Source organism: Camelina sativa, chromosome 17 (assembly GCF_000633955.1).
Source record: "Camelina sativa cultivar DH55 chromosome 17, Cs, whole genome shotgun sequence".
NCBI lineage: Eukaryota > Viridiplantae > Streptophyta > Magnoliopsida > Brassicales > Brassicaceae > Camelina > Camelina sativa.
This window is the reverse complement of record NC_025701.1, coordinates 14795816-14818084: the sequence shown is the minus strand read 5'-3', so window position 1 is coordinate 14818084 and position 22269 is coordinate 14795816. Positions and strand designations below refer to the sequence as shown.

The following is a 22269-nucleotide window of genomic DNA, read 5'->3' as shown; positions in this document are numbered from 1 at the left end:
CGAGTTTTCATGAAAACTGAGTAGAGGAAGTTACTTACCGTCGTCATCTTTATGTTGTAGCGCGAAGAGACCTTATAAATTAGACTTAACAGTTTGGTCGATGGATGACAAGCACAAACTCACATGCATATATATGCATTACACCAATAGAGAACTTAAGTGAGAAGATCTTTAAAGGTCCATAAAATAATAGTTTTGTATTGTTGCTTCTACAGATATATCTTGTGAAAATACATGGAAACTACCTTGAAGTCAATAGCTTATGTGACTACCGGTTTCACACTACTAGCAAGCTATAGATCTATTATCTACATAAATATTTGTATGACAAAACTTGAAAAGGATAATCATGATTTGACATCCATTTATTTATCTGCCTACATCATGATATGAGGAATTTGTGTTTGTTTTATCCCCAAACTGATTTATAAAACTACACAAATACTATAGAAAATAGTTATAAACGATACATATTGATATAGCTTGTTTAGTTTGAAACTGTAGTAATTATTACGATAAAACTGGTATTATACAATCGTATTACTAATAATTCTCTAAAACTAGATGAATCCATGGATTATATTCTGGACTGGTTTAATATAACTTGTTGCCATGTCTCATTATGTTTATTCAATTTTGTATTTTCTTCCAAACAAAATTTTACTAGTTAATTAGTATAAAATCTAGGCTGGATAATGATAGAGCAACCAATGAGCTACGTACAAAGCTTTAAATATTTACTTTTATAATCTTGACTTTTGACTAAACCAATATCTGGTTATTAAAAAAAAAATCTATCTGGTAAGCCTATCAATGAAGTAATATTACAAATATAATGGAAAAGTTACACGTAGAAGATCTTTATAAAATAGTTAAATACCTTGACTATTAGAGTAACCTAAGCTAAAAGAAGCAATTTGTAGAAATTGATTGCTGATATATTTATAGTAAATTTCTCAGTAAAAACTAGATCAATATAATTCCACTATAATACTTTTCAACAATGTAAAGAACTCAATAAATATTGAAAACTAAAAGTTTAATTTTCGAAATAATTTAATCATTGGGGTCATTGACCCAACTAATTTTAATTAATTCAAGCTTTAGGAAATCCTTCTCCAAACCGACTTCTGTCTTTCTTCACCTAATTAATTTATCTGTTACTACATTAGATTTACTAGGGTGACATTACATTTGTGTATAGTACATACGTAGCCCGCTATGAACTCCATCCATCATGAATATATATTAAGGCTGAGTGAATATATTTTATTTTTCAACTCTAATGGTGACACTTGCATTTTTTTCCATATAAGTATGATCTCCATATTCCAAGCGCAAACCTGCCATCTCAGATCATACATAAGGTCATTCTGCTCATGCTTCCAAACATGTCTTGATGTTTATGTGGTTTCATGTCTTCCCTTTTTGCATCAATATGCATCTTTGCCACACGTAAATCGTTCATATAAATGATATAAGGTTGATCAGGTTCATGAACGTGATGAAGTCAAAGCTACTTTAAGTTTCGAGAAAGCGTCCTCTCACATTTTGCTCTTCTAAAAAAAGGGCACATTCTTGCTGATAAATAGGTCTAATGGTTTAACTAGTGAAACCAAATCTCTTACAAAACTCCTCAGGCCATCGCCTACAATCTGGAAGACCTAGCTAGAAATTTTTGAATTTCCAAGATATTCAATAGTCAAGGGCCTCAAGGCCAGTCCTAAATGGTTGCGAAATTATATGGGTATGCAGTTACACCCTGAGCTGACAACACTTGACCAATGAATCAAGTCTCTTGCATGCTTCCAGAATTTGAACTTGCTAAACTTTGCATAAAGTTGACGCTCATGCAACCGTTCCTACGCTTTGCCGAGATGAGTCACATGTGACATGATTCACATCCCCAGATGTGGTCTGATTTTAATGAGAACTCCGACCAACGACTGCATTTTTAACAAAGGGCTAGTGGTATGGGTTGAATTTAGTAAACCGGGTTTTCAAATTGACTAGAGTCACCAGTTTTAGCAGTTTTGAACCGGTTAACTCAAATTCGGGTTTTAGTTCTATTCGGACTCGTGTTATTTAACAATTTCATCCGACCAGTATATCCGACTACTTGAATATCACTTTGCAAAATTTCATCAAAAACTACTAAGCTATATCCACACCACATCCTTCCAGTGGTTTATTGGTTCTTCCCCCGTGGTCAGCATTTTCAGAACCCCACGTTTCAATGATAATATAATAATCCAATCTCTGCGTATGTTGCGGCGCGCATGAGAGACGTCCCAACTTGCAAATGGGAAAGGTACGCCGCCAATTACAAGTTCAATGTTTATAAATTCGAGTCTCCACTATATAAATAAAGTAAGACCATCTCCAATGGTTTTTCCTATTTTTTTTCTCTATTATAGAGGTGAGTTTTACTCCAATGGTATTCTATTCTCACCTCTAAAATATGTATTTCTCTATTTATAGAAGAACCTTTGTAAAAAAAAATAGGGTTCCTCTATAAATAGAGGAAAAAATAGCAATCTCTATTTTAGAGATGAGAATAGAGGACCATTGGAGTAAAACTCACCTCTATTATAGAGGTAAAAATAGAGGACCATTGGAGATGCTCTAAATAGACTCCTGCTATAGACGTAGGTTCTATATAGCGCCAGATTTACATATTAATCAGATCAAGTCATCTTCTTATAATTAAAAGAGAAGTACAAATAAAAAATGTCCAAAATGTTTAGCCTATTTACTAAAATTGCCACTGAAGTAAGCATTAAGGAGAACCTTAATTAAAATTCGCCAGGGTAATTTAGTCTAAATAAAAATAATAAAATATAATCGCAGATCCAACTAAGGGTCCGCGCGTTTTTACTAAACCCGACCCAATTGTCTCGGATCTCAGTTTATTGGACTCTGTTTTATGTTTCAATCGTTTGTTGGCCTTTAATTATTTATTGGACTCTGTTTTTGATCCATATTGGGCTCCTGCGAAACATAACAATCAAATCACCTAAAAATTAGAGATTGTAATTTTTCTAATATCACGTAATTTGTGAATTAAATGCCATAAAGTTAGCTACCAATAGCTAACATACATACCAAAAAATTACTCCTTAAATCGTCACTAATATCACATAATAGTTTTTAAAACAGCATAAATATAAAATTGCAAAATTATAACTAATAACCATATTTACTCAATAATTATCCCTAAATATAAGCATCTTTCACGATTATTACCAAAAAAAACTTCAACTATTAGCAATCATAACTGTATTCTTATGATCAAATTTTCAAAATATTCGATAAATAATTGCCATCCAAGATTTGCACCAAACAAGCCATTTGATACTCTAGGTTTAGCTAATATATTATAAATAGACTACTACTATACCTCACTACTCAACCAAACACCATCTTCATTCCTTCAAGATCAATGGCGCAAGCAGTTACTTTTCTCAATGATGTCAAGCCGTACAAGACGTCTTGGCGAGTGCAAGTTCTGAGTCCTGCACACATGGAAAACATCCACAACACAACCAGGTTTGGTGAGACTTTTGACGTGATCCTCGCTGATAAAAAAGTAAGTTACAGTCTAATTTATCCAACAACAAACATATGATTTGATATCGTAACTAACCTCGCTAATAACTTCATGCTTTCGTAGGGAACAAAGATATATAATTCTATCAAGAAGGATTATATTATTCGTTTTCAAAGGCATATGGATCCAGGAGAATGGAGAAGCGTTCAAAACTTTGGACTGGCATCAATTCAGACCAGTTGCTCATGTTAACAAAATGGGTTTCTTGACTCAAACCATTGTAACGAAGATCGATCCTCTGTATGATGACCCTCACCTAACTCTTACTACTTACAAACATGTTTTGACTGGTGTTGGGGTGAGAAACAACAATTGAAGGAACAAGTTTGAAAGATAAGATCTGGGCAGACTTTCAGTATAAATCGACTTAGAACTATGAAGAACAACGAACTGGATTTTTAGTATTGATTTCGTGTATTTCTGCTGGATCAAAAACTACCCCTCAACGTTTTACAAAACTGGATATTTAAACTAAAACCCTCAGCCAAACTCCTCCTGAATCTCCTCCTTTATTCTCGCCAATGATCTCAGCCGTAAAATCCCGACTTCCTCTCCGGATTGACCTCGTCCCAGAGCTCGAGCTCCCCTCCTGGGCCTTTGCCAGGCCCATTTTCGTTGTCGAGGTTTTACTCCTTAGTGGGCCTATCAAGTGGGCTTTTAACCAGAGAAACCCAACACCAACAATTGCCCTCCAGCCTTTTAACCTAATCTCGAGAAGTTGAAAGGCGGATATCAAGGAATCTCGCTCGTCGCTTTGGTTTCACGATCCTCCTCGGGGAAGACATAATGAATCTCGGCTTCCGAGATCTCCGTAATGATTACCCTCTCTCTCCTCTAATCTGACGGTAGAGGTGAAGGGTTTGAACGGTCCAGATCGAGGGAGAGAAATTCGTGGGATTACGTAAACTGATGCCATTATGACTTATAAGTCATTAGTCACACGTCTCATCACAACCGCGCACTCGTCCACTACTTCAAGGTAAATTTCTTCTTCTTCTCTCCCTTGCTTAATAATTTCCCGAGACCTAATCTCTGCCTCGTTAGTTCTTGTTTCTTTGCTAAGTTCGCCTTTGTCCGTTTAGGCTAGTTGATTTCGCAGTCGTTTTTTCTTTTCTTTATTTACACTGTTATGGCTCCGCTTGAACTCTGGGAAAATCACATCCCACCGATTATGTCGGACAAACACTTGGCCAACCTTCGTCAGAAGCACAGGGTTCCTCCGAATGTGGAGGTGATGCTTCGTCCCAACGATACATTTTCCCCGGAGACTGTTCCCCCAGGATTCTGCTGCGCGTACACCACGTACTTTGAGCGGTGCGGACTTGTGTTTCCCATCCCGGCGATTCTCCTAAGGATCCTTCAACGCCTCCGGATGACGTTTCCCCAGATGTGCCCGAATTTCGTACGTCACGTCATGGGGATTTACGTTAGAGGCCGAGAACTCGGGCTCGAACTCGGAGTGGACGATGTCCTCCATTTATACCTTATCAAGCAAAACTCCGGTTTTATGGGGAAATTTTATACATGCCGTCGTGGTCCGGAGATAATCTAGGCACTCCCCGGGAAGGATGAACGGTGGAGGGAGAAGTATTTCTACTTTCGCGTTACTCCGGCGACGGTGGGAGACTTCAATTTCGCTCGCCTCCCGACCCAATGGGCCGTTTGCGTCGGTCAGATTGACCTCTTGGTCATTTGTAGTCCCTGGTTGTTGTCACAATCATCGTATTTTTCATCTCCGTGCTAACGCTTCCTGCCCTTTTTCATTTTTGCAGATTCCGCAGAACCCTCGCAAACTTCGGCGTCCCGAGCATTAGTAACAACGAAAGCTCTCATCATACGCGCTCGCATCATAGCAGCTCTCAATGCCCCACTTGCCCGAGACGTTCTTGCTCCGGTCCCGGCTGCTCCCGTTGTACGTCAGGTTCCAGCGGTTCTTGCCGAACAAGCTAGGAGCAAAGGTGCAGACTACTCTCCTGTCCGTCGAGGTAACGACCTCTTTCTAGTCAGTAGTGTTCCCATAACTACTAACTACTAGGAGTAGAGTACGGTTCTGAACGTCACCCCCTCTACGCGCCATGGTCAGGAAACCAACTCTTCGTGAGCTCAGGGAGCAATCGCAGCAACCTTGGAGAGTTCGGGCCAGGGATGTTGATGCTGCCCTGGCCTCCGCCCTTCGCGCTGTTCAGCCTGCACCATCTCGGGTAGGCAGTGAAGAGGTGAACCAGCTCCTGTGATCCCGGCCGGTCCTTCTGGTCCAGCCAAGGAGGTTATGCTTGTCAGCTCGCAGTCAACTCATGGCGAGCCGTCTCCGATGCCGAAAAGGGCTCGCACGGACAACAACTGAGCCCCTGAGACGAGAAGCCGTGAGAGCCGTGGAGGCTATCCCGCGGGAGGTAACCCTGTAGTTCCAGCTGGGGAGCCGGTTGTCTCCGGAAACGGGTCATCATCGAGCCGCCCGTTTCACTGGAGGTTTGCGCACTCCCGGGACTCCCCGGCGGTAGAGGACCACCTAGGGATGGCGACCCTTTTCCGTCACCTGAAGACGGCTAACTGCTAGGTCCCGCTGGTGAAGGACCTTGCCGAGAAGGAAGCTTACATCGAAGCGATGGCGGCCCATGCGACGGTACCGTATTTATTATTATTATTATATATATATATTTTTTTTTTCTTTTTGCCGGGCGTAGTATGTTTATTCCAGTTTTCTTTTGGTGGGTTTGCAGTCCGTTGCTGCTGACAACAAGCTAATCGTGCTTTATGAGCGGAGGCTAAAGGATACCCCGCAGGCTGCTGAGCTTGAGAACACGACAAGGGTGGTTCACGAACTGACAACGGCTCTCAAGGCTGCGCAGGAGAGGGAGGGAACTGCAAACGGCAAGGTTGCGAGCTTGGAGGACGAGATCACGTCCTTGAGGAGCATTCAGGACAAGCTCCTTTCCATTGAAGATGACCTCGCTTCCGCCAAGGATGCTCATGCGACGACGGCAAGAGACCGGAATCTCCTGAGAAAAGAGAACCGATGGCTGAAGGAGAAAACGGCAGGAGTTGATCAGCGGCACGTGGAGGCGACTCGTCAGGCGGTTCGTGAGGTCAAGGAGCGGATCAAGCAGATCGACGAGGGGAGGACGTCGATCGAGGAGGAAGTGCAGGTCCTCGAGACTCAGCGAGCAGTCCTTGCGGTTAGGTCCAACTCAATAGCGGTCTCGGACTTTTCGGTGAGTAAGCTTGATCTCCCGCAGGTTTTTGAAGACTCGGTGGCACCTATGGAGGTCGATGCCGGGACGGGAGTCCCCCGCGTCCTGGATGAGCACGGGAGCAATGCGAGTGCCGCCAAAGATCCAGAAGCCGGGGCAGGGGAGGAAGACGCTTGATTTGTTCTTCTTTTTGGCGTTTTCATTTTGTTTTAGTTTTTGACTTTGCATCGTTTGCCCGAGAGGGCTTTTAAATCTTTTGCTTTGATTTGCCCGGGGGGCTTTAACCCAAAACTTTTTGGAGTTAATTGCCTGGGGAGGCGTTTAAACCCTTCTTTTTTTTTTAAGATGCTCGTTCTGTTAACTCCGAAGAGTTTATTATAAGTTTGTTGTTTGGGCGCGGAGTCCTTTGAGGTGAGTTGAGTAGCGAGATCATATCTATTCCCGCGTGAGGTCGTGAAGCGTGGGCTGTTTATTAGAGCTATATTGACCTTGTTTTGAAGAGGTGTTCGAAAAAGTTCAAGGTGTTCTGAGTTGGGTAGCAAGGCTGCACGAAATTCGCATGTGATGTCCAGGGACGTTCTTGTTGTATGTATGTTTGTTTTTAGGCAATTTCGCTTAGCCGTGCGATCGGTGAGAGTTATTGAAAGTTGATGCAATGTACTCGTTAGTAGTGAATCAGGTCGCGGTGAAAAGTTCGCGTTCTATTGGAATGGTTTTGCGGAATGAATCAAGTTGGGAAGGTGGCTGCGCTCCGGAAGTCGAGCTGCCTACGTACCCCGTAAAGGGATCAAGCCAGATCGTAGTTCGGTTATTATCGATACTTCTTAGAAGTACTTCTTGAGGTTCATGACGTTCCAAGGTCGGAGCTTGGCTTTACCGTTGCTCTCGTCTTCGAGGCGACATACGCCATTGCGAACGACCTCGGTGATGCGGAAGGGTCCTTCCCATTTGGTTCTCATTTTGCCGGCATTTTTCTCTTTTCTGTGATCAAACATTCGACGGAGCACTCGGCCTCTAACGGCAAAACGCCGAGGTCGGATTTCGAGTTATAAAAGCGGGTGATGGCATTCTGGTAATTTTGAACTCGCACGTAAGCTTGTTCCCTTTTCTCGTCGATAACGGCGAGGTTGTCGCGTAGCGCTTTGTTGTTTACATCCTCGTTCTCGGGGGAAACAGCTTGGCGAATACTGCCAACGGAAACTTCTACCGTATTACGGCTTCGATCTCGTAGGCTAAGGAGAAAGCGGTCTCGCATGTGCTACCACGTGGCGTAGTTCGGGTAGCCCAAAGTACTCCGGGGAGCTGAGCGTCCCAGCCGGATTTTGCGGCGGTCAGACGGCGTTTGAGGCTGTGCAGGATCAATTTGTTAGCTGCTTCGGCCTGCCCGTTTCCTTGGGGATATCGGGGGGTAGACGGGGTTAGTCGTATACCCCAGTCGTCGCAAAAATTTTGAACCGCGGAGGACATCAAGTTCGTTCCATTATCGGTTACGATTTTGTAGGGGATTCCGTGTCGGTGTACCACATTTTTCCAGAGGAAATCCTTTACGTGTTCCCCCTTGATGGATTGGTAGGATTCGGCCTCAATCCATTTAGTGAAATAATCGGTCACAACCAATAGGTTAGTAACGCGTCGATTCCTTTCATGTCCGAGGAGGACCAAGCGAAGGTGTCGTGGTTTTGACCCAAGAATCAGATCAAGTCATCCCTCGTACTAGTGTTGAGATCGGCCCCGATCCCAACGCATCGTTCCGGGTGTCCTTCCATGATTGGAACTTGATTAACCTTGGTCATTACGGGTCCACGCGAGGTGGGATCTATGCGCTTTACAAGCTGTCTGGATTCCAGCTCGTCAGCAATCATTAATTGCTATTGAGCGGATTTTTTGATCAGGTGTAGCCGCCTCTGTAACATTGTCTTGAGGTTCGTTGACTACCGTAGATGGTGGCAATCCCGCCCCGAGATGGGAACTTAACACATTGGTGGTACGTTGACGGAACCGCCTTCATCCCATACAGCGATGGCCTGCCGAGGATGGCGTTGAAAGAGGCGGGGCGATCGACGACCACGAAGTCGACGAGACGCCGTACCCCACGGGCTTCCACTATAAGTGAAATGGTGCCTTTGGCTAAGGTCGTGTCGCTGGCGAATCCGGTGAGCGGGGTTTTGGCCCCTTTTAGCTCGGAGTCAGGATAGCCCATTCGTTTAAAAGCGTCGTAGAATAAGAGATCGACTGAGCTCCCAATATCAATCATTATTCTGGAGAGCTCGCATCCCCCGACGTCTAATCTTACTATTAGAGCGTCGTCGTGGGGTTTATCCAGGTCAGTGGTCTCGCTTTCCCCGAAAGTGATCTCGTAGTCCGTGTCTGAGCGGGGTTTCCTTTCTCGATGGTAACTATCGACCATACGTTGGTAGGCTTTGATCGAATTGACTGAGTTACGACATAAGGAAGATCCTCCCATGATGAAATCGACCCTATGATCGGACGGAGGTTCGCGAGCTTCCGGGGAGCCGGACGTGGAGTAAACACCGACCCGGGGGAAGTACGACAAAGGGAAAGTCCTTTGAAAACCAGGTCAATACGTTTCTTTGGGGCTGGGGGGGGGGAAGACCCCTCGGCCTCATCGGCCCTTTCACGCTTCGATGCGACTTCTTTGGTGGTGGCGTTGGCTTCTTTTACCTTCTCTCCCTCTTTTTCGAGGTCGATTTCGCCGAGCTCTCCTGCTTCGTGTTTTCGCACGAGGAGGTGTCCCACTGTTCTGCACTCTTCAGTTGAGTGTCCACGAATTTTGTGATATTTGCAGAACTTCTCGGGCTCAAAGTTTGGATTTTTTGTTTTTGGTGCGGAATCAACCGCGAACGCATTCAAACCGGATTCAAGCGACTCCTTCCGGAAAGTCTTTTTGGAAGGGTTGAACGATGTTTTTGCTGACTTATGGATTTCGGCCATAGCGGCTCGCTCCTCTTCTGCTCGGGCAAAATTAATTGACCTGTGGAGCGCATCATCGAGCGACGGCGGTTGTCGGACGGTGAGCTCCTCTCGGAATTTCGAGGTATACCATAAGCCATGCCGAAGAGCCGCCAGGGAAACCTCGTAATTTAAGTTGGTTATCCTGGCTTTGGTTGACTTAAAGTGATTGATGTAATCACGGAGCGGTTCGTCCTTTTCTTGGACTAGAAACCAAAGGTCAGATTCGGTCACCTTAGCTTGGAAGAAGACCGAATACTGTTTCAAGAATGCTGAGGCGAGCTGGTCGAAGCTGTCAATAGAGTTAGATTCCAGAGAGGCGAACCATTCCAACGCCGGTCCCACCAGGTTCTCGGCGAAGTAACGGCAGTAGCCGGCCTCGCACTCGTCATCGGTGAGGTAAGCTTTAGTTATTGCTAGTCTGAAGGCACGAAGGTGCGCTCCTGGATCTGTTGTGCCCGCGTATTCAGGAAGGTGGAGCTTGCCCACGTCGCGAAGGCGAACTTTCGCGATTCGGTCTGTGAACGGGGTGCACCTTGTTTCGGCGATCACGCGATTGATGTCTGGGGCTGCGCTCGTAGCCAGGTGTACCTTAGAGTGGATTTGAGCCATTTCAGCGCTTGCTTTATTCATGTATTCGATGAGGAACTGTGCACTGAATGCACCGTACCTCGGAGGTCCGGGAGACCGGGATCTCCGACCGACGCCGCCCGTGGCTCCCCATTTATGAGCTCTCCGGTTGGAACCGGATCTAGTCTCGCCAAAGAGTCTTCTGGTGCTCCCGAAGTGCGGAGGACCTGCCCTGCTGGTCCGACATATCCAGACGAGGGATGCTCGTCAGGTCGTGAGCTCGCGTTACCGTTTTGGACCGACGAGCTCGGAGCTCCGTTGCTCCCCGATGGTGTGAACACGGGTAGCATTCTAATCCCAGGCGGTGTGACATGGACCGCCTCAAAGTCGAGACGCGTTCGGGGAAGCACTCTTTCCGCGGGATCAGTTAAAACTGTCTCCGAAGAATGCGTAGTGCCCCGATAGAGGTCGAGATTCGCGTGAGACGCGAGCTCTTGCTCATGTCGTTCGATTCTATTCATGAGGGCCCGGTTTGTCGCATCTTGACTTTGGGTCTTATCGATTAGAACGGGGAGCATTTCTTGAATCTCGGAGAGATCATTTCCGCCGAGGGCCCCGGTGGAGGCCAACGATGGTTGGTGTTGCCCGGGTCGGTGCGCTCCGTTGTACTCTGAACGAGTCCACACCCGGGACTGATTCCTGTTTCCTATCGAAATCGCGGGGGCCGTGGGAATAACCCCGACGGTAGCCCCTGGGTTCGTACTACCGAGATCCCGAGCTTGGACAGGTCCGTGATGTGTGAGACCCGAACCGCTCGAGACATTTTGGTTCGGTGTTTGGTTGTCATCAAGTGATGAGCCTATCACGGGTCTGACTAGATCTGTGACCTCGTTGTCGGATTGGGCTGAAACGGGTGCACCTTGGGAAGGTGCACTGGTGAGGGTGGATGCGTGGAGTGTTGCTGGTGGAGCAGTGTCCGGGATGATCGTGCTAGAGGTGGATGGGTCCATTTCCCCGGAGTTCAAAGTAGTCGATTTTTGAGAGTAGAAAGACCTAAGTCCCCACAGGCGGCGCCAAATTGTTGGGGTTAGAAACAACAATTGAAGGAAAAAGTTTGAAAGATAAGATCTGGGCAGACTTTCAGTATAAATCGACTTAGAACTATGAAGAACAACGAACTGAATTTTAAGTATTGATTTCGTGTATTTCTGCTGGATCAAAAACTACCCCTCGTCGTTTTACAAAACTGGATATTTAAACTAAAACCCTCAGCCAAACTCCTCCTGAATCTCCTCCTTTATTCTTGCCCATGATCTCAACCGTAAAATCCCGACTTCCTCTCCGGATTGACCTCGTCCCAGAGCTCGAACTCCCCTCCTGGGCCTTTGCCAGGCCCATTTTCGTCGTCGAGGTTTTACTCTTTAGTGGGCCTATCGAGTGGGATTTTAACCAGTGAAACCCAACACCAACAACTGGGGTTCTTACTTAATGCAAACACGTTAATCGGTAAAGAATCTTCTTATACATCTTATTTGCTTTTTTTAATAATTGTTTATTAACTTATTCAAAATTCTACCGTGTAGACATTGTGGGACAAGTTGTCGATATTAGTGAGATAGAAACAATCGACGTCAATAATAAGCCAAGATTGACTTCCAACTACGAGATGAATTGTAAGTTAAATACCACTATTCAAAACCATGTAAATTATTATTTTATCATTTAGTTTTAAAGACATCTTATCTTTCATAAAGGAATGAGAGGCCACCGTTACCATGTACTTTGTGGGGATCCTTTGCCGAGCAGAATGATGCATGTGAAAATGCTGCTGGTAAGATGGTGATATGTTTAGTCGCTAAAATCAAGAGTCAAGACCTACAAAGGACTCTCTTCCAGATATTCGGAGCATAGCCAACTCTATTAATACATCGCTGGTTGTCATCAATTAAGCCAAAGTTTATAGATGGCAGACTATTGGCAGTGAAAGACAAATAGATCGCGAGTTTCCAGAGCGACGACAGTTGGAGGTAAAAGACATCGAATTAGCCGTCAGCGGAGTGAACGAGTGAAATTGAAAGGAAAATGAATTTCTGCGAAATTAGAATTCTAAAAGAATGTAATCTTAATGGGCGGCACATTAAATTAAATGGTTATATATGTGGGTCTATATCGCTTCGTATATCATACTAAAACAAATTTGGTAATGATTTGAATAAAAAAAATTAAACTTGACATAGAACATCAATGGCAGATGAATTTTATTATTTTAGAAAACTTTCCCTTCATAATTAAAAAAAATTGGGGATGTAATGAAAATTGAAAAACATTTTGTTGGGATATATTATTTTTACCCCATTTTTAGAACAAATGTTGCATAGCATTGTTAATTATTATTCACTTTTAAGTCTTTTAGTATAACCAAAGCTTGTGAAGTGATCTTAGTGCAGTGGCCAATGGTAAGTCCTTAATGCACAAGACACCATCACACTCGGGATTGAGTTCCGCTCCCTACGAATATAGGGATTTGGCTAATAGACCGACCAGTTGTGGCCCAATGGTTAACAAAAAAAAAAAGTATAACCAAAGCTTGCGGGTGAATGTGAGTACGGGCTTAAAAAAATCAATTCGGAAAATAGATTTAGAAATATGGGTTTTATAAAGCATCAAGTTTTATAAGAAAATTCCGCTGTTTTTTAGAATATATGTATTGATTACTTTAAATATATACTATTTCACAAGACATACTGGAAAACCAATATTAGAAAAAAAAACCGATTAAGTAAAATATATGTGTGTCCTGCGAACTCAAGCGAGGCAGATAGATGCATATTATTTACTCAGGTTCTATAAGATGGTTTTTGCGGGTTTAAAATTTTTATATCCATTGCGGGAATAGCGGAATAAAAAAATAAAAATTTCATATCACACTACTAATTTATAATTACAAAACTACAACAATATATTACATAATTTATACATATGATAATAAAAAGTACTAATGTTTATATATTACACTCTACATACTTTAAAATCTTTTAAAAAATATACTGCTATACCATTTTAGCTCCTTAGTCAAACTATATGTATAAATATATATTTTTACAGTTTTATACATACAAATTCTACTTAATTAGTACCCAAATTTTTAAAACATAATTACAATTCGTCCCGCGGTGTACCGCGGGTTCAATCCTAGTATCTAATATTTAAGTATAAAATTATCTTACGTTCTAAGTTAGCGGAAACCTATTTTTTCCAAGTTTATAATTTAGCTACAACATAACTTATACTAATCAGCCAAAATTATTAACAAAACAACTGAACTTTTTTTTTCATCAAAATGGAATTTTATTTATGAATGCTGAAAATCAATACACATTTGTTCATATAGAATTACTATTACTACAACCAAATTTGGCCAAAAGATGATATTGTCTTACATGATATTTTCTTGAAAATTACAATTACATGATATTTTCTTGAAAACAAATTTAACATTATGAAATTTAGAAGCCCAAACTAAAATGTCTTGACAAAGACCATCGATTGATATATCGATTGACAACTAAACTTGGAACTAAAATACTAGGAGTCTAAGACTACATAAACTACTACATATTTGTTTAAGACTATTAATTTATAGAATCGATTTAATTTCAACTATTAAAGTAATTTTGTGCTACTTTAACTAATACAATATTAATTTTCTCAGTGTTTAGATTTTGTTGTTGTTGCTGAATTACGTAGTTTGTTCATTCTAGATTAATTGTAAAGTTGGAAGCAATTAATAACTTTTAAAGTTCAATCAGAAATGGAGAACCGTCAACTTTGGATCATTGGATGGATGAAGCACACTTAAAATAAACAAGATCATTGCCCCAAAGACATTTCATTAAGAGTGCAACTTACCAAAGGAATGAAGCACTTTAAGTGAGCAACTTGGGCTGAAACACTCTTAGTTTTTTTTAAGGCCGGTTGAGATTGGTTAAAAGTCAAAACAATTGTTAGGGCGGTAGAGATTTTATCTTATTTTTTCATAAAATTGAGTTTCCCTTTTCTAAAAGCTAACAATTTCACCAATCACACTTTAACTTTCTTAAAATTTCTCAAAGTCCTTAGAATCATTCATTCCACAATCCAGATTTAGAAAAGTTTGTCTTGTTTGTTGTTCTGATAAGCCAAACAAAAAATTGACTTTTCAAACTTTTTTAGTCACAGTCAGATTTTTCGTAACTACAACTTTTACAGTAAACTTATATGCATAAATCTACAATTACATATTCGACCAATCACCTCCTTCTTCTCTTAAACGTGGCGTTTGCAAAAACAAGAAATTACTAATAACCCCTTAAAGCCCCAATAGAGTATTCATCTTTTTTTTTTATACAGTTTTATCTGAAATAAAAACATAAATTTTCATCGATGGTTAACTTTATAATTTGCTGTCAGAGAAAATAACTAAATAAAAATAATAAAAAGACAAGTGCAGTATTATTGTCTATTTTTCCTGAAATACGTAAAGATGTTTGATTCTTGTAACTCAAGATCAGACGCATACAAAAGGATATGGGATAAAATATGATACCATATTTGGATGAACCCATGCTTCATTGCCCCTTCGTTCCGATAATCACAAATATTTTTTTTTTGTCGCACTGTTACACATAGAAAATTTAATACAATAAACTAACTTTTCCAAATGTATATAATTTGAAAATATATGACATATTAGAATAAAGTATTATAGTATCCAACCGTCTTTGTACTATAGCCAAAGTCCAACAATGAAAAAATAAAATAATAAGAAATAAAAAGTGATGAAAATTAACTACCAAGGTAGAAGGAGATCAGCTTTTTCGTCCAAAATCGTTTGCAATTATCGTTTTTTCTTTCTTTTCCTTTTTTTAGTTCACACAAGGTGATCGTTTTTAATATTAGTTTTTTGTGAGAACATAAATCCATTAATTTGGGGAATATGCTTGATATAACTTTTTAAAAATAATAATACAACTGTGTTTGGAAATTTTTTTTTCTGTTCAAATTTTTTTTGGGAGATATATGAACATAAATATTATTTAGTAGACAGTCGAAAATTATTTTTAGAAATTGTTCTAGCTAGGACGAGAATTTTTTCCTTTATAATCGATCAACATGGAGACTTTAAACATAAAGAATATCCTACTTCTCCACAAATTTTGGAGATTAGTCTGATCCGAATTCTCTCCATTATTAAAAAAAAGAAAGTTAAATACAAATAGTAGTAACTAAATATTAGATCATTTTTTTGTAGTACAAGAAAAAAAAACGATTTATCCATTGAGAAAATGAATATTCTAGCTTTAAGAAGTTAATATATTGTTGGATAGGATGTTGATTACTGAACAAAATCTCGTATTTTGGAGTTTCCGTTTGATCTGTTCATACTAATGGATGAAACAAAATACTTCAACAAGTGGAATGTAAAGGTTTTTCCCAATTCAGTTAGAAAGTGGAAATGATCATCAATTATATTATCTCTTCTTAAGTGGAGCTTTTAATTATTACATACACAGCACATCATTCTTTATTGTATAAGATATATATATATATATATATATATATATTTCTGTATGTTATTGTAATAGTATGAATTATTTTCTCTGTCTAATTAACCTACAATTGTATTGTATTGTTTCTTACGTTTCAATTTTATTACCATTCCATATAGTATTTATTAACGTGAAGATATATATATATATATATATATTTACATTAGAAAATTGTATATATAATACTGATATGTAACGTGAAGTTATATATTTTGCATCTCATCACATCAAGTATTATCCTCAGGAGACAATTTGCATGCAGAAATAATTCATAAAATTTAAAAGGTGTAGTGGCCATCGATCTCCACTGGGATAGCATTGTTGGACAGAGAGAAGTTAGATCTCTAAATTACAAGACAAAAAGGACCTGAGGCATTGCTTGGTCTTGTTTGTTTTAAGACAAATTAATTAAAACATAATTATAAAAACTGTTTGTATGAAACGAACCCATTGGGTCCGAATTAAGTTAATATCTTAAAACTCACCACGACCGAGAAACTTTCAAAATACATTTGATTGGACCATGATTGCATTTAAACGCAAATGCTAATACTACCCTAAACCCTAGGGTTACTAGTAAATATAGCTACATCTTATCTCTTTATTTTTAATGAAATCGTGATAATATAAACATTAGTTGCAATATATGTGCATACAAAGATGGGAAAGTTGTTCTTCCAAGTATCACGGCGCAAGTAATGTAAACTATAGCATCACCATAATAGGAGTCAACTTGCAATTTGCTCTCATTTTTCAGTTAGTCATAACTAACTCCGAAACTTTTCTTTATAAATACCCTTTCTCCCCATCCTCACTTCTTCATCACAACACAACACAAACCCTTTACATAAAACAAATACAACTTCATACTTCTTAGTGTGCAAACGTGAGTCATTCATATATCAACAACAAAATTAATGGCATCGATATTATTCATGTTCGTGACTCTGACCATTCTTTTCATGAGTCTAAAAGTCTCTCAAGCCACATCTCGTGTCACCTTCCACGAGCCAATCGTTGCTGACCACCACCAGCAATGGATGACTCAGTTCTCTCGAGTGTATAGCAACGAGCTCGAGAAACAGATGAGATTCGACGTGTTCAAGAAAAACTTGAAATTCATTGAGAAATTTAATAAGAAAGGTGATAGAACCTACAAGCTTGGTGTCAACGAGTTTGCGGATTGGACCAAAGAGGAGTTTATTTCTACCCACACCGGTCTCAAAGGCGTTAACGGGATTCCGACCTCTGAATTTCTCGATGAAATGATACCTTCTTGGAATTGGAATGTAAGTGATGTCGCCCGTGAGACCAAAGATTGGAGATACGAAGGAGCTGTAACACCTGTTAAGTACCAAGGACAATGTGGTACGTAAGCTTGCCAGAATTATATGATTATATTTCACATATTAATTCTACACGCAGACCAAATTACAATAAACCGCTGAAATAGTCAGTATGTTCATAATTTCATCATTCCACATAGTAAAAAAAAACTTAAACCCCAAGGTAGGTTACTGTTATGTTTAGGGTACTAAAGAGATTCGTTAATTATCGAGAAAATAACTAATCAAAATATAATTGATAAATTTTTGTGCAGGATGCTGTTGGGCGTTTTCATCCGTCGCAGCGGTGGAAGGTTTGACAAAGATTGTCGGAGGCAACCTAGTATCATTGTCTGAACAACAACTTCTAGATTGCGACAAGGGTGACAACGGTTGCAACGGTGGAATAATGTCAGACGCTTTCAGCTATATAATTAAAAACCGAGGCATTGCCTCCGAGGCATCATACCCTTACCAAGCGACAGAAGGGACATGCCGGCTCAATGCAAAACCCTCCGCATGGATCAGAGGGTTCCAGACTGTTCCAAGCAACAACGAACGTGCATTGCTAGAGGCCGTATCGAGACAGCCTGTCTCAGTGTCTATTGACGCGGATGGTCCCGGTTTCATGCATTACTCAGGAGGAGTGTACGACGAGCCATACTGTGGGACCAGTGTGAACCATGCAGTGACTTTCGTTGGATACGGAACGAGCCCGGAGGGGATCAAGTACTGGCTGGCTAAGAACTCTTGGGGTGAGACTTGGGGAGAGAATGGTTACATTAGGATCCGTAGAGATGTGGCGTGGCCTCAAGGCATGTGCGGTGTGGCTCAGTATGCTTTTTATCCAGTTGCTTAACTAAGCAGCTTATGATTTATTAATATATCAAAGTGATATTATTATTTAAATTTTAAACAAACAAATGGTGATCTTACTATATATATATATATATATATGGCTTACGAATTTGCTTAGATGTGGTTTGCATCGCAAAGCTTGACCAATACGTACACTGTATATAAGTGTATATTGTTCATAATATTACATATATATATATAATATAGTTGTTGTAACTTGTAAGAAATGTAATGGGGTATTAATATTTCTTCTCTTTTGAATTGTTACAGCATTTTTATTTATTTTTAATTCACCATTTAAAAGAAGCCTAAAAACTTTTTATTTTTGTAATTTGGAAACGGTGGCAGCGGTAAACACACTAGAATGAGAAGGCGTTCAATTACGCGTTTTAGACACTATCACTAATTGAGTACGTTACGTTGCTTCTAGAGTTATGTTCGTAGATCATAGATGCATATTCGATATGATGAATATGATATAAATTTCAAACTCTTCGAAAATAATTCAATACACACTCCCTAGATATTTGTGTTATTTTTGCGATATTCACCCGAAAAATGAGATTTTACTACCTAAAATGAATTAATTGTGCTGTCTGACCCAAATTACTGCAATATATACTTTACTAAATCTGTCATTTTCAAAGTTACCGTAATCTTTTTCAAAATGGTAGATTTTGTAAAGTTATTCAAAGCTACCATGTATATTTTACAGTAGATGGTACATAATATTTGCATTTAAGGAAAATATATTCAATATAATTTGTTGGCGTATAAATTTGAAATTTTATTTGAGCATGTATGAATCTCATATAAAGTTCTCAAACATTTTGATTTTGGAACAAACAAAAAATGGTTTTATACATCAAAAACAACTTTTTATTGGTTCCCATACTAATTTTACATTTTTTTGTTGTCTCATCATCTGCTGCAAGATTTAGTACGAAGGTTACAGAAAGTGAAATCAGCAACATCTGCACACATAAAGGAACTAATGCATCATTTTGCTTTGAATTCTTAAAATCATCCACTCCAATTGCAACATTAGATCATCCTGGCCTCACCACTTTTTTGATCAACTATAATTCTCGAAAAACCTCAGACATGCTGAAGCAATTCCAGTCACTCATAAATAACACAAGCAATCGCAGTTCTAAAGGTTCCTATGAGGAATGCTCAGAAATTTTTGACCTTGCTATTGGTCGTTTTGATTCCGCTCTCAAATTTCTGGCAACCAAGGACTATAACAATGCTTTTTTAACGAACGACGTTAGTAGTACAATTAAAATTGCGCAGGATTGTGGATGGGAGCTGTCAAGTGTCATCAAGCCTAATCCACAGATTTTAGAAGGAGTTTCTATTGTCGAAAATGTATCTTCCATTGTTCTTGTGCTTTTGGAATGTTTTCTAAGAACAGACAAAAAGTTATGTTATTAATCAATACCCAAAGCTATAATAATAATATTGTTGTTTGGTACGGTGTTGTCATTACCGATTCACGCCGATATTTGATTGCTTTTGAATGTTCTTTACTATGTTATAATTTTTTATTAGCATTTTACAAATGTAAATGATGACCTTACACTAGTGTGCTTTGTGGAATACAAGGAACAAATATTGAAGTGATCAAAGTTGTGAGAGCTAATTATCATCCTGGTGGAGGAATAATGTTATATACATCACGTTTGAAGCCAACGATGCTTCTTCTCACCAACGTTGGTGGAAGCCTAAACGGCTAAACCATGACATAGCAGAACGTTATTGAATATTCTCAGTTCACATATACTAACGTTGGCAGTCTCAGCGAATAACATAGCAAGATCAATAGCGAAGAGTGTGACTGGTGATCGATGGCATAATTTTATGAGCTTGACTCCAAACTCAAATGTATATATTTATACACATACACTGACGACCAAAGAAAAAAAATCAAGTATATACAGAGATGGCATAACTTCGGTTTCTAATATATTTGATTTCTTTTTTCCTTATCCTAATTGGTGTAAAAAACACTCTCCTACTAATTATGTGAACATAATTATATGCTTTTCCAATTGACTGGTATAAATTCAGTAAATCTGATTAAACCTTTTGAGTCATCAATTTATTTACGGACTATTTCCTTAAAAGTTAAAATCCATCACCAGTCAAACATTCATTGGTTCTTGATATAATGGAACAAAAGGAGCATATGGATGTAAAGAATGAAAATTAAAAACAAAGAATGGATAAAGTTAGGGGAAAAAAACTTTGGAAGTTTAATATCTCATCTTTTTTTATTGGAATAAGAATACCTCATGTAAATATTGTTAGACTAAAAATACTTTATCTTTGTATTATTGGTAAATTCACACCTATGATTTAACATCCGTTAACAGACGTTACAGAATCATTTAACGGTCTTAAGTTTAATTAAATAGATATATTCTATTTGTTTACAGCTACTTATGAATATATTAGTGTGGAATGGTGGTATCAGATTTGATTTAACAACCACATTGAAAAGGTTCAACCCTCATCAACACTTGATTTCCTGATATTTTTTTTTAGATTTCTTAGGTTTTTTTAAAGTCTATCTATCAAACCTTAGACGCCGTCCACCATGAAACCGCTGGAAGTGAAACTTCTCCGAAGTCCTTTTGATGTTCATCATCTTCTTTATCTACCCATTTAAACCGAACATTCGATCTTCATTCTCTTCTTCTGGGTAGAAAACTGAACCGCCATAATTAAACAGATGAAGATAACGAAAAATATCAGCGGAGATTCGACCATCAATGACAGCGACGAGACATCGGAGTGGCGTGCCTCTGCTGGCTGTTCCTTAAATCCAATCCAGGAAGGCTCCGTTCCAAACCTAATTTGAGCTCACATCAGACATCTCAAAGGTTCTTTTGGAGCGTGTAAAGAAATCAAAAAAAGAGAAAAAAACTGCAAGTTTTGGGTATCAAACCCCGAAGGTGATGTCTGAACGGATCCTACCAATTACCACTAGACCATGCCAACCTGATTCAACATATTGTAAATAAATCTTATTTATCTATTAAAAACGTGAATTTCAAAACTAACACCGTCAAGTGGTTCTGTAACGCCTGTTATTGGATGTTAAATCGTGGATATGAATTTACCAATAATATAAAGATAAAATATTTTTAGTCAAACCATATTTAAATGAGATATTTTTATTTAAATAAAAAAATATAAGGTATTAAACGTCCAAATAAAAAATAGATGTAATATTTTAAAGTTTTTTTCCATAAAGTTAGTCAATGAAGTATTAAAGGTGATGAGAAATTTGTATTGACCGAATTATATTCACTCTCATAAATTCATAATCATAATCTCTATAGATTACATAGTTATATAATTACAACATATATATGTAGTAGAAGAGATTCCTACATTATATGGAAACAAATACAAAAAGAAATCTAAACAATAAATATAGATAATATTCTTATTAATTAATTTGATGACCTTCTTGATATCTTTATATAACATCACCACAATAGAGTCAATTTGCATTTGTTTCCATCATAGCAACTAGCAACTCACATTCCTCACTCTATAAAATACCCTTACTTTTTATTCTCACTTCTTCACTTTACTAGTAAACGTAATTTTTTCATATTACTCTAGTTCTTTTATTCAGCAGACCCGAAAATGGTTTTAGTAGTGTTTAAGTTCGTGGTACTAATCATGTTTACCATGGATCTAAGGATCTCTCAAGCTCGTATCACTTTGCACGAGCCATCCATTGTTGATAGCCACCAGCAATGGATGCTTAAATTTTCTCGAGTTTATGATAATGAATTCGAGAAACAAAGGAGGCTTGAAGTGTTCAGTAAAAACTTGAAATTCATCGAAAACTTCAACAACATGGGAAATCAAAGCTACGAGCTTGGTGTCAATGAGTTCACGGATTGGACCGAAGAGGAGTTCCTTGCCACCCACACCGGTCTTAGGGACGTTAATGTAACTTCACCATCTGAAGTGGTTGATGAGACGATGTCATCTTGGAATTGGAACGTCAGTGATGTCATCAGCACAAGCAAAGACTGGAGAAAGGAAGGAGCTGTGACACCGGTTAAATCCCAAGGAGGATGTGGTAAGCTTGTCGTAATTGTGATTATAATATAAACAGTCACTACACATAT

General features: G+C 39.2%; 2 protein-coding genes and 1 pseudogene across 2 annotated transcripts; 2 read left to right on the top strand and 1 right to left on the bottom strand.

Annotated features, from left to right (window-relative positions):
* On the bottom strand, window positions 8690-9055 carry LOC104759491. Its single transcript, XM_010482410.1, has one exon. It carries the CDS (start codon window positions 9053-9055, stop codon window positions 8690-8692), a length of 366 nt encoding a protein of 121 aa, XP_010480712.1.
* Window positions 16769-18368, top strand: LOC104757238 (ervatamin-B-like). Its single transcript, XM_010479966.1, has 2 exons — window positions 16769-17297; window positions 17530-18368. The coding sequence occupies exons 1-2, from the start codon at window positions 16847-16849 to the stop codon at window positions 18111-18113; spliced, it is 1035 nt and encodes a 344-aa protein (XP_010478268.1). The 5' UTR covers window positions 16769-16846; the 3' UTR covers window positions 18114-18368.
* Window positions 21776-22269, top strand: part of LOC104759490 — a 1218-nt pseudogene continuing 724 nt past the window's right edge.